We start from the raw sequence: 14,162 nt of genomic DNA on the forward strand, positions 1-14,162 counted from the left end.
CATATTAAACTACCTGCCTTTACACTGGACCTCACAGCTTTAATAAGTATCCCAATTTTGTCCTTCCCTTTTTGAGAAACTGTCAAGATTTTGTCATATTCTTTCTCCATGGTCAAACACACATAAAACAGAGGTCAAGAAACTCAAGTGCCAGGGCTCATGACTTCCCCTGGCTGACATAGTACCTACATATTCAACATCATTTCTCAGACCATGCTGTTCCATCACAAGTACTGAAAGGATCAAAGGAAGCTGTTCTGGAGGAGTCCAAAGACTTCAACCAAGTCCTCTCCATACATTCTGTCCAGTTGTCTTGCCTGCATTCTTTTCTATAGACGAAGCTTATTATTGGTAAACCTTGGCCTCATGTCTAATGTTTTTGATTCTTATTCTAAACCCGATAACACTGCCCTCCCTGGAACAAAATAAAACTTGGGTCTGTAATTGTCTATTTTTTAAAGTCTGTGTATTTAAATGTGGGTACCTGTCAGTATGTATGTAAATAATTCTATAATACATGTACCTACATGCACACACAAATTTCTTGGCTTATGCTTCTTGCTGTAGAAATGGATGACGGAAGAAATGAAGCACTGTTTAAGACTGATAGTAGGAAGGATTTTAATCCAATAGCCCTGTGTCTGTCAAGTTTATGATCATGACCAGTTAAAGAAGTTTTAAATCAGCACAACTATTGAAGAACTAGTTTCTAAATAATACATATGACTTTTACAGGAAATGAATGCAAAATCAGATTCACAAAAGAGGAATAATTTCAAACAAAATATTAACTTTTTCAGTGCACACACAGCAATGTTTGATTCCTGAAAATAGAAATCATTAAGCATCACAACAGGAAGGCTAAATGAGAGGGAGGTGCTTGGGTCCCAATGTCTGTGTTTATGTTCCACTATGTAGAGACTTCAGAAATTTAAAAATAAGTGAGAAAACATCTATTGCCAAATGGCACAGGCTTATAACCCCAGCACTTTGAGACTAAGGTAGGAGGCTGACGATTTCAAGGCCTGCCTGGTCTACAAAGAGAGTTCAAGGCCAGCCTAGGGAACTTAACAATACTCTGTCTCAAAACAAAAGATTTTTTTAAAGTATTTCTTCTTTTGAGTTCTAATATAATTATAAAATTTCCCACAGTTCCCTTTCCTCCCTCCAAATCCTCCCATATACCCATCCTTGCTCTTTCTACAAATTCATGACCTATTTTTCATTAACTGTCATTATGGGCAGATAGATGGATAGATAGATAGATAGATAGATAGATAGATAGATAGATAGATAGATAGATAGATAGATAGATTTCCTAAGTAGAATCTGTTCATTCTATATAATAATACTTATGTATATGTTTTTAGGGATGAAAAGTTGCTATCTGATAGTCAATTGATGTTCTCTCCCATAGGGAAGACTATTTCTCCAGCTCTTAGCATTCCTTAGTTGCTTGTGACTCTTCCTTATGGTTGGTGTCTCCTGGGATTTCTGTGGAGGGAAAGAGCGTGCCTCCTACTGTTGTTCTTGTTCAGGCCATGCCTAGGCAGTCATGTTAGGGGAGTAGTTTCTGAGATTGTTAGGAGACACATTCTTACAGAAAACTTTCTGACCCTCTCTGGGTTTTACAATCTTCCCAGTCCCTCTTCCCACAGTGATCCCTGGGCCGTAGGTGTGGTTTTATTGTAGATGTGTCCTTGGAACTTGACTGCACAACTGCCGTTTGATAGGTTGTGGTCTTTTTAATGGTCTCTGTTGCAAAGAGAAGTTTCTTTGATGTGCTATAGGGACTACAGTTACTGAACTAGACCCTGGAGAAGGGTGTGCAAGACCTGGCTGGGTGAAGTGGGTTTTGTGTTGTTTTTTTAATGTTTTATATTCTTGCCTAAGGAGGTAGCTCAGAGGTAGAGTACTTGTCTAGCATTTGTGATTTCCTGAACTCAATTCCTAGTACTGAGTATAAAAAGTAATGACCTAAAATAAAATGAAAAATAAAAGCAAGGTCTGGAGAGGTGGTTTCATGGTTAAGAGGGTGTACTGATATTGCAGAAGATGCAAGTTCCATTCTAGCTCCCACATAAAATATTTCATGGGTCTGACACTGTCTTCTTACTGCCATGGGCAACTGCATGTACTCACGTGTACATACCCCTATACAGACACACATGCATATATGTCACTTTTCTTAATTGTAATGTAGGAACACTCAATCTTATCTGTTACTGTTAGTGAAACAATATTAACTTCAACCATGTTATATTTAAGAACTAAAAAGGAAGCACTGGTAGAATGCAAACACTCAAGAGTCAGGGAAACATCGCAAAGAAAATATGGTCCACATTGCACATGAAAACAAAGGGAAGACTGCAGCAAAGCACAGAAATGAACTTCCACTCAGATGACAGCTATAACCAAATGCGTTGTAAGTATAAATGGGTTAAATCCATCTTATTAAATGACAGAAACATTCAGATTATTGTTTTTAACATTTTAATGCTTGTTGTGTATAAGAGGTATTTTTGAAAGCAGCCTTGTATATACGAGAAACACTCCTAAATTATCTCTAACATTTTAAGGGAGTAATATTGAATCTAAGAGGAAACGTAAGCATAAATTAAAGTAGGCAAGGCAACAGTAATATATGACAAAGTCATATTCCAGATCAAGTGCATTAAATGGGATTTTAAAATCTTATTTTGATAAAGGGCACAATTCTCAACGAACATATAAAACTCATAAATCTTAAGAATCAAATAACATGGCTTTGAAATATATAACAAAAAACAGCAGAAAGAGAAAAATGACACTAGGAGTAGGAAGTTGTAAAATGGCATCACAGACTTGGGTAAACAGACGTGGCAAAAGCAGTAATACGGGGCCACTGAACAGTGTTGCTATTTACAGAGTTTTCTTAACAGGGAACAAGTTTTAGTTAATTATTCTCAAACATCCATGAAATTGGAATAGTAATTACTCATATATGAGGCTATTAAAATTCATTACAAAAATTCACAACAAAAAGGAAAATTATATAAACCATGTTTCCTGATCATTATTAAGAGAAATTTTGTGCAAATTAAAAATGATTTTAAAATAGCAAAAAACAAAACAACTGCTTGAGAAATAGAAAAACATTTTCCTAGGAGAAGATTATTGAAGAAATTTATATTCCAAAAAAGGAAACCAGTAGTAAGTTACCAGTCCAAGCCCTGGTACAAGAGTTAGATGTGTGAGGTGCAGATTAATATTCAGGTGTTTGCTTAGTGCTTCAAAAGCAAAGGACCTGCCCTGCAGCCTTTCCCAAAGTGCACTCAGTGGAGTGTTAATAAAACCTGGAATATCTAGTGAGTTGGAGGAGGCAAGCTGTTCATAGCCCAAACACTGGAAATGGTAAGTTAAACAATATGAGAATACCTTCATGACATGGAACTTCTCAGCCTTATACTCTGCATGCATGTACGGTGAATGCCAAGAAGAAAGACTTGCACTCAGAGCTTCATGAATCTATATGACCACTAGACTCTTTTTTTCTTTAAAGATCTCATGAAGGCTTGCAAAATGGCTCAGCTGGGTAAAGATGTTTGCTGCCAAGCCTGAGGACTTGAGTTCAACACCCAAGACCCACATAACAGGAGAAAACCAACTTCTCCAAGTTGTTCTCTGGCTTTCGCATGTGCTCAATGGTCCATGTGAGTACATGTATGTACACATACTAAATAAATGCATGAGTGTAATTTAAAGATTTAGGAAAATGGAGTGTTACAGAATATGCTTTGGGACATATTGTGCCAAATTGTTCTGTGCATCAGACTCCATCTTTCATTTGCTTCTCATTTCATTATAGCCACAGGGTCCTCACTGAGATGGACTGGGATGATTGACAGCCTGTCAAGGAAGAGCAGTGATTATCCTTTTGTGTTACAAATACCTCACAGAAGTTTAGTCTCTGATACCAAACAATAAAAAGATAAATGAAACGGTGGGGTTGCAGTGCAGCTCAGTGTGGTGGAACATCGACTTGACAAGCCTGTAGGAGACCTTGGCTTTACAAGATGGCTCTACCGGCTATCATAATAATTGTATTAATAATTAAATCTAGGTTTCAGAGCTCAGTTACAGGAGGCAAGCTCGGCTTTCCATTTATCTATGGAAGTCATGAAGTGCAGTTGCTCGTGAGTCAAAGGTGACAAAGACATTGCCATGCCAGGGAACTTGTCCTTCCCAGGTGCTTCAATCTGCTGCCCAGTAGAAAATGCAGGAGCGACAGGCTTGAATCTATTCATTTGTATTATGTGCATAATTATCCCTGGCATTACAACCCTCCAAATGCCTACTATACACTAGCTTAAGCTCATTCCCCCTAAACTGTGATTTTTCCCATAGCCATCTACCACACCTCTCAATGAAATATTTGCCCCTTTGGTCCTATCACATAATGTGCACCAAATATGTAACACCTCCATCTCCGAGGGGATTATTTTGGCTCTAGTCTCAGAGGCAATGACTAGCCATCAACAAATAAAAAGATTCTGAGACTTTCCTTTAGCTCAAATGCTTTGTCTTGATCTCCAACTGAATGCTCCCACTTCAGGAACAGAAAGGCTCTCTTAATTGGATATTGTTGGGATCCTTGATGGGAGAAGCAGGGCCATGAATGCAAGTGCCAAGTGATGCTAATTACAGCCCTGTGGAAGCCACAGGGGTGGGTTTCTTTGTAAAAGTGGCACTGAGTTCAGAGAAATTGCTGCAACACCTTTCTCTTTAAGGAGCCAATCTCCTTAAAGAGAAAGGCCTGTCTGCAGGAAGATCAAGCAGATAACCTTAGCCTGGGGCCACATCCAGGGCTTCTCCACAGAGTCCCTGGAGTCCTCAAAGCTTCCACACTGATCCAGACCTAAGGAATATGGGTTTCTGTGAGGAAACCTCAGAAATCTATGGGACCTCCTGTAGAAGCCCAGTATTTATCCCTAGCATAGGTGTGGACTTTGGGAGCCCAGTCCATATTGAGGAAAACTCCCTGAGCCAAGACACACAGGGATGGGCCTAGGCCCTACCCCAAAGGAAAAGAAAGACTCTAATGACACCCTATGGAAGGCCTCACCATCCAGGGGGAGCAGAAAAGATATGTGACAGATAAGGTTTTAGTTGGAGGGGGCGGGTAGGGGAGGACGGGTGGGAGAAGGGAAATGTTATTGTCATGTAAAACAATCCTGTTTCTAATTCAAATAAAAAAGTTGGAAAAAATAAAAAATAAAATAAAAAAGCCATTCCCTGACCCCAGCAGGCTAATCTGCTGATGGTCACTTACTAAATGGGGAGCATCATGCTCAGAAAAACCTTCTCTGGTTGTGATGCCCTGAGAACTGCACTTTCTGATGCCCTAATTTAGGGGAGGAAGCCCACCCCTAAGGACATGGCCTATTTTGTTTTTATACTTGCTTCCTTTACTTGGCACTTCAATACACTCAGCAGATAATCAGAACACCTCATCACAGGAACAAATAACACCTCTAAATAAAAACTAAGCTGGAGAACACAGTGGAAGTTCCAGACAAGCTTTAGCCAAGCACCTGTCTGATAAAATGGCAGCCCTAATTTAAAGGGACTTACCTTTGTTCTTTTCCTGTAATGTTTCTGATGGGTGTGAACAACCTGGTAAACATCTGGTGAACACCTAGAAATACCCTACCACTGAGAGATACCCTCAAACTCCAGGGGCTTGCTCTAAGACCAAGGGGGACATTTGCCATTTATAAAGAGAAGAGGGATTTAACACCCTCTATCCATTAAAAGGTAAAGATAATAAGTAACCACTATGATAAGGACATCATTATCCTTGTATTTATGTCTTTGTGCTCTTTTATTTGATTTTTAAATACTTTCCATGCTAGTAGAGATTATGGAACGGACAGCCAATGACTCTAACAGAGAAAATAATTATCATAGAAACTGTATCAGTGCCAGCACTTGGGAGGCAGACACAAGCAGATCGCTGTGAGTTTAAGGCCAGCCTGGTCTACAGAGTGAGTTCCAGAACAGGCTCCAAAGCAATACAGAGAAACCCTGTGTCATAAAACCAAAAATAAAACTCATCAATGCTCTCATGGTTACCAACTAGGATTGGTCACTGGGATAAGCACTTTTAAACTTTCAGCTATCAATGATCTTATATTCATAACTATATAGCAATGGTATTCTGCTTCCATTTTACAGATTTGAGAACTAAGGAAGAAATTTAAAATTTTGCACATACTACAAAACAAAACAAACAAAAAACACTGAGTCTAGATACATCCATGTCCATCTGACTTCTGAAAATTATCCTCACATTGTGACTCTCATGGTGTGAGCTTTCCTGGGAAGATGTCTCAAGACACATCTACTCCCCATAGGAATAGAGGACACTGACAGACCAAAGAAGTGATTCTTGCCCAAGATCAGCTTGGTGAACCAATGAGTTTATTGTGGTTACTTGCAAGTATATGGGTGACTTAAGGTAGTAGTACCACTGAAGAGTCCCCAGTCTCAGTCATCCCCCAAGACCACATGCAGCAAGTGGGCACTGGAGTGAAAATAGTCTCAGGTAAGGGAATGGTAGTTCTCCCTCTGTTATAAGGGAATTAACCATCTCCTTACTAGAGTATCTTAGACCCAGGTGTCCCTTTGTTGTTCTTATTTTCTTGCCTTGACTGTTGCCAGGGAGTTCCATAGTCACCACAGGAACTATACTTCATGACCACCTACATTAATGTCTCACCTGGAGTAGACAGCTCCACCACAACAGCTCCAGACAACTGGGATTGTCCCCCTCTTTTGGCAAAAGCCTGTCCTTCAAAGATGTCTTGGCTCCTTCATGTTCATCTCATCCATGTCAAGACCCTGTTCCAGCATTGGCCTTTTGTTTTGGCCTGTACTAAGCTAGGTCTCTGCCAATTGATTATGTGACAACATTGATTTATAGCTTGTTGGCTGCATCTTTGATCGACCACATGGAAGTCACCATTTCCCATTTGTTGCCTCTGAAACCCTCCATTTACTTTGAACTCTCCATAAAATGGGAAATATGTACATGCACCCTCCTGTCTTCCCCCACCTCCTTTTTCTTTTTCTACTCCTTTTCTCTTCTCTGAAGATGAGCATTTTCTTCACTAAGTATATGTATCAGGTAAAAGAAAACAAAAAATCTCTGCTCCGCTGATCTATCCCTTACAAGCTTTATTAAGCTCTCCTGATGCAGGAACCCCACTTCTGTCAACCTTCCTTATCTCTTGCCAACCTATGCAGATAGAAGTTCTCAATGAGATTCCATTTCCTCATCTTCTAATCCACCCAAAGTTCTTGGAGCTTCATTTTCAGGTAGTACCACTGCTACATATAAACCATCCATACCATCATCTCAGTCCTTTAACAGCCAATACTAACATACCTGAGCAGTCTTTTCTGTTACTTCTATCTTAATATGGCTGATTGAAACCTAACACTGCGTTTGCTTAAGAAGCACACTATTTTATTTCTTCCTCTTAGCTTTATTTTAATTCTTTAATTTGCACAATTATCCAACATCCTGAAGACAGCAGTTTGAAAGGACAAAATACTAATTCTCTTATTATAAAAAATAATGTTTTTAAAGTTTCAAAATTGTTTTCACAATAAAAGCTTCTAGCATAAAGTACTTTTCTATTAAATGTTTGCAATTATTAAGCATAATTATTGTTATGAGATTCATAATTCAACATGAAAATTTACTTCCTACCCCTCAACATAAACCTCAAGTTACATACAGTTAATTCTCCTCTTGGGTCATCATTCATATTAGTTTGTCATTGGTCAGCTGGAAAAGAACTGATTTAGGCCATGTCCAAAAATAAAAATGACCAATGTGTGTCCTAGAACACAGTCATTCTGTTGGTGGTGGAAGAAAGGGTTTCACAACTGAAGACAAAGAGTCAGTTACTCTCCTAACCTAGCGAGGATGAAGGACCTAGAGAGGAGGAAGTCCCTCCAGACACATTTCCTGTCTTTTCTTAATAGATTTTTCTCAAACTTCTATAGTCAATAGAAATATACCAAATCTCAAAAGTCAGTTAGCAATATCTATCTATCTATCTATCTATCTATCTATCTATCTATCTCTCCATCATCTATCATCCAACTACATCTATCTCTCCATCTCTCTCTTATCTATCTAGCCCTCTGTCTATCTATCATCTATCAATCATCTATCTACCTACCTACCTTCCCTCTAAGAAGGGTCTTCTTTGCTGGTGTTTTTGTCTCCTTGGGAGATTAAATTATTTTACTCTTGATCCCAATCACTACTCAGTTATTTATAAGTTGTTAAGCATTAGATCCTGTGCTCTAGTCAGAGAAACCTCTAGAAAGCAAGTAGCCCATAGGTCTGAGGCAATATGGAAGCCAGATTCCAGTATTTCAACCAGCTCATAGATACTCACCAAGAGTCTATCAGAGCATCCTGAGATAAGTGCTTGACCATGTTTGATTAAAATAAAAACCAATCTTGATAGTATTCAGCTGAGCTGCGACCACATAACTCAGTATTTCATATAAAATTCGTGAGTTGGTGATTTAAGCTCAGCCATCAGATATATCTGTATCCTCTGAGAACTCAATGGCTATACATACTTATAAAACTTATCAAACTGGATTTTTAGTAGCTGTGGTGTGTAATAGCAAGCAATGACACTGAGCTGATCTGAGAGCAGAAAAAAGTCCACTGGATTTATTCCAAGCTTCTACAGTACAGTAGACAAGAAGGCCACAAGCATTAGCATGAAAGGCCTGTGTTCTGTTCTCCACCTTGCCACTTGCCAGATATCAGGCTTCTCAGACTCAGTTTATACAGCTATAAATGTTATAAGTGAATCAGACAAGCTCCCAAACACCTTTTAATGTTTTATATTCACCTCTACTAACGACCTCCACAGAGTCCAAGGTAGTCTAACAAATGTGCGTGCGTGTGTACGTGCGTGCGTGTGCGTGTGCGTGTGCGTGTGCGTGCGTGCGTGCGTGTGTGTGTGTGTGTGTGTGTGTGTGTGTGTGTGTGTGTGTTTGTAGGTGTAGGGGTGTCCTATACCCATGTCTCTTCCTCCAAAGGAAAAGCAAATAGTTGTGCAAAAGTATATCTCCTTCACCAGTAGATAGTCCATATGCTGTGCTTCACAATCAAGGCCATATAAACATGGGAAAAAGATGCATTAATCCCACCTATTGTGTGTCCCCAAAGACAGAAAGCATGTCTTATAACAGTCATGGCTTGTTTCAGCATAGTATGAGATGTGCATTCCTTAGACTAACTTCCTGAGCTCTCTGAGGATGATACACAAATAATACTAGTTGTGTTTTATCTGCAATCTGGAAAACAGTAAAAATATCTCTGTAGGCAAGACAACATATGGAAGGAAGGACAGCTGCAATACATGAAGGACTTAGCCAAGTAGTTTAATTGAGCCTGCTCCATTAGAAGATTTTATTTTACACCAAAGCATTCCTTTTGAATGGCTGTTATCTTGTCCCATTCTTTATCATAGTCTTAAAATTAAAATGTTCAACCTCCAGGCTAAATGCTTTATACAGGCACATACATAATATTATGAATACGGCAGTAACATTTTGTATTAACACACAGGATAAAAGCATTTCTAGAAGATACTGTAGTTCGTTATTCCAGAGAACAGTCATGAAATAGCTAGGGGAAAGTGATACTTTGCTAAATTTTAGAAATGCTAGGAAATTGCATGGTCTAAGCGTTAGTTTACTCAATGTTGTCCTATGAATAATTTTGTAGAGGCTTCAAAAGCAGGAATAATTCTGAGTCTGGCTGGTTTATGCTGTACTCTCTACATGAATAATCATGGCCACTGAACAGACTAACTCAGACTGACAAATGCAGAATCTCTTTCCTTCCATCTACCTCTCTGATCTAGTGAGGAATCCTTTGCTGCATCCGTACTTACTTTGACCCTAATTCACTGTCCATCTAACAACTTCATCCTGTACTTGTGAATGTACTAAAGACAGAGCCCCTAAGAAATGACCCTAGCTTCTACCTCTCAACCCAGTAGACAACTTGGGCCTTTAGAACAACTCTGATGATGGCCCAGCCATGTGCTCCAACCAGGGAAGGACAGAACACCAGCCAAGTTAGTGACAGCAAACCTCATTGTCTTAGGAAGGCAATAACTTCTCTCTGCCTGCTTACCCCCTGATGCCAAGGTCTCTAGAATGTTCTCAGAAAAAAAACCTGAAAGCTCCTTCTCTCTTGCCAGGGTAACAAGTGATAGGACATTACCATGAGGGTGGAGTAGGTGTAGGGATAGTGATAGGCCAGGTAGCAGGCATCCTCATTGTGCGGAAAGGTGACAGAGAAGGTGAGGGTGTAATAATGCTTCCCAGATGCTCCATCCACGGTAGCTGCATTCAGGCGATAGTGGTTTCTAAAGAAAGAAAGTGAAGAACAGCATAAGGATGAAAGAAGATGAGGATGGAATAAGGATGCAGATGGGGTGGGAAGACCCTAGAGTTCTAAATGTCATAAAAGTCCTGTGTTACATATTGATAGGTGACCATTACTCAATGATCAAAAATACCTGTGGATGCAAGTGAATTTACTGCCAGTTCATGTATCAGTTCAGCCACACACAAGCTTGACTCAGTGTCTCCCACTTGTGACATACATGCTTTGGCTTCCCTTGCTGCATCTGCAGATGAGTACTACCTAGTCCTTGTTCTGGGAAAGAGGGGATGATGCAAACAATTCTGTTTCCTACTGTCCTATTGTAGACATCCAACCAAAAATTTTGGTTGCCCAGTCCTTGTCACTCTGCACAAACATATAGCAAGATGAGTCCTTTAATTTTGTTTATTTTGCTATCTCATGTACAAAAGCTTTATTTTGTTGCATACCCACCAATCCTCTCTCCAGTATGTTCTTTCTTCTTCTTCTGTGTTGTTCTCTAAGTTTTGGAGGGAATGATATAGATATCCCGTTCAGGGCTGAACACAACCACCATTTATTCTTGGTGCTTTGACCATTTACGAGTCTCGGCATTAACTGTCTTCAGCTATAATAAGAAGCTTCTCTGATAAAGGCATAATACAGCACCAATCTGTGGCTACCAATCAACAAGCAGCTCACACTCACTGTGTCTGCAAATGGATTTATAGCTATCACTATTAATATTGAATCTACCTCAAAGTTCACGTATTTCCTCTTTTGTTACTACTGTAATAACTCACTGTGGAAATGAAAACATGAAAGCTTGGAAAAGCTAGCTGTTCTTACAGCAAAAAAAGTGCCTGATACAGGATTTGAACACAGATTTCTCTAGCTGAAGACTTTTCTTTTCACTGAACAATAAGTACTTACCAAAAGAATGTCTTGTTACCCCAAAGGTGACTCTACTTCTTAAAGCTTGACAATGAACATTTAGCTTTGTCAAAGATGGAGAAGCAATTGTGATGCTTCAGAAAACAGGATCAAAATAAATTGCCCCCAGAAGTACATTCCAAGTAATGTTTTCCATACACACTGCCAGTAACATTTTTGCTTTGCCTGTTGAGATTGGGACAGCTGTACAGGCTTTCCCGAGAAATGTTATCATCCAGGCTACATGATAATGCAAAATACATGTAATGCTAAAGAAGCAAGTCCACCTTTGGCACGATACTAGTTTGCTGCCCCATTGTGAAATTTTAGAGTGAGGGAGAAGAAAAAGAGAAAGAAGAAACAAATTATTATTTGTGTGTTCTTGTAAAATATAGATAGTGGATATTCTTTTCAGCTTTTAGCTACCTTCATGCTTTTCTTACCCCAAAGTAAGCCAGCAAAGAAAGGCAGTTGTATGTGAAAAGAACTAATTGTACACCATCATATTTCCTGTGCTGTTGTGATATTTTAAATTTATAAAACTAGGGGCAGATGTATGAGACATTCTCAATCCTTCCAACCACAGCCCAATATACTCTTCTTGCTTCAGCTTCTGCCTACATGGCAACCTTGAGACTTTCCCTTTGGCGCAAAGAAGACACCTCCTATAATAACATCAGGTCCAAGCGGCTGTCCCATACATTTGAATCACACTAATAGTGTCTACTCCCCACGTGCTTACAGAAATAGCTTTAAATGATTATCTAGATCTTGATACCTAACTGGCTCTGTTTTTTTCCAGATTTCCCCAAAGTTTTGAAGTTTCTCCAAAAGCTAAGACTATGGCTATTAGAAAGTATACAAGGAAGCAGATGGCAGCCCAGAAGGCATGTGAGGCACATGTGTTCTGTCTTTATTTGTTTTCTGATTGCACTTGCAAAGGCTCTAATGAAAAGGCGCAGTTTTTTTTATATCTAGCTGAATAACAAATAGGTACTGGTCAGTTACAGCTCCTAACCAAGAGAAATGAGGCAGGGAAAGTGCATTAAAGCATGAAAGAGTGTGCAATCTATAGACAATACACATATGAGTAAGTGATTGCGCGTGTGTGCGCACATACACGCGCGCGCGCGCACACACACACACACACACACACACACACACTCATGAATATGTAAACAGGTAGAAACATGATCAAATACCTATCACCACCAGGTTCTTTACTTATAAACAATGGAGACAGACTCAGCATCTTGACTTCAAAAATAATAAACTTGCATAAGAACTAGCTGTAGTCACCTTATTTGACAATGCTCTTGCTGTTTTGCTCATCCGTACAGGAACTATGAAAAGTAGTCATTGCATGCAGCAATAAGTACCGAGGCTTTGTAGGTTAGGTTGCCCACTGTACACTGAAGTATAGCACATTTTCCCAACACAAACTCAGTCCTCTTCCACTCTGCTACAGAGAGCAAGAAGGGAGGCATGAAATCTCTGTATCTGTCTTTATGTTCTTCACAACTGAAATCAGCCCTGGACTCCAAGGAAAGACTAGCTCCAGTGGGATGGAAAGAGAAATAGCATGAGCTGAGTTTGTGATTTCAAGATTCCATGATCCCAGGGATATAAGGAGAGAATTCAGATGGTAGTTTTGACTATATGAAATCTTCTCACACATGTGTGCATGTAAACACACACCACACACACACACACACACACACACACACACACACACACACACACACACACACACACATCTCTCTTATTACTCTCAGGGCATCAACTCCCCAACTCCTCTCTGGCAAGCCAATCTTTCCCAAGATGGTTGTATCCTACTAGGCTTCAAGAAACTGGAAACTAAATGCTTATAGATTAGGAAATTCCATTAGAGAATTTTTTTCTGCAACCTCTACTGAAGAGTTTAAATTGTGGATGAACCTAAAGAAAATGGAAGACTTTACCTCTGGATGTGTTTCTGTTAATTACATGATAGAGGAGGTGATGATGCCTCCAAACAATATTTTCCAGACTTTTGACAGTATGTCTAGTAAATATCTAAAATGAAATTTGGCTGACATGATTCACTTTGTTCATGGTAGAATGAAAGCTACCAATTAGTTGTTTTTGTTTTCTCAGCTACTGTGTGAACATACTGAAAGATGTCTTCAAGGCAGTGACATTCAGCCTTCCTATATTAGCTCCTTCCAGTGTTACAAGGGCATCAAAAGCCTTTGTTGTCATCTTCATTTACCCTGTTCTCTCTCTCGGCTCAAATGTTTCCCTTCCAGGGATCCTTCTGTAACTCCCCACGTAGGCCTTTGACACTTGTATTTCCCTCACAGCTAATACTTACCCAAAGGACCAGGTTTATTCCTTTATGTGTTGTTGTACTTGCATTTGTATGTCACTCCTGAACACAGCAACTGCTCAGTTGAAGTTTTCAGAATAAATGGAGCTAAGATTCTTTGAGCAATAGTTAAGATGTCTTGCCTATTTTACATCAACCTTTGTGGTGATACATTATTTACTATATATTAAAGCTTGCCTGGAGATTCAGAAAGCAAAGTCAGCCACAAGCCATAGAATCCAGGCACACACCTTTAATTCTAGCAACCAGAAGCTAGGAAATGGTGGTACATACCTTTAATCCTAGGACTCAGGATTAAGAAATAGACATATCTCTGTGAGTCTAAGGCCACCCAGATCTATACAATATTGAATCAGTCTAAAAGAGAATTTTAGCTTATACCTTTAATCCCAGTACTAGCGTAGT

At 39.4% G+C, this 14,162-nt stretch overlaps 1 protein-coding gene across 1 annotated transcript in view; it reads right to left on the bottom strand.

The window, feature by feature from the left end:
• Positions 1-14,162, bottom strand: part of Agbl1 (ATP/GTP binding protein like 1) — a 744,973-nt gene that overhangs the window by 617,562 nt on the left and 113,249 nt on the right. The window contains exon 16 of the mRNA XM_035441643.1: positions 10,313-10,457. Within this exon, the coding sequence (XP_035297534.1) occupies positions 10,313-10,457 (145 nt within the window). The remainder of the gene's footprint in view (positions 1-10,312; positions 10,458-14,162) is intronic.

The sequence above is a fragment of the Cricetulus griseus genome, chromosome 3, assembly GCF_003668045.3.
Source record: "Cricetulus griseus strain 17A/GY chromosome 3, alternate assembly CriGri-PICRH-1.0, whole genome shotgun sequence".
In the NCBI taxonomy this organism is placed as follows: domain Eukaryota; kingdom Metazoa; phylum Chordata; class Mammalia; order Rodentia; family Cricetidae; genus Cricetulus; species Cricetulus griseus.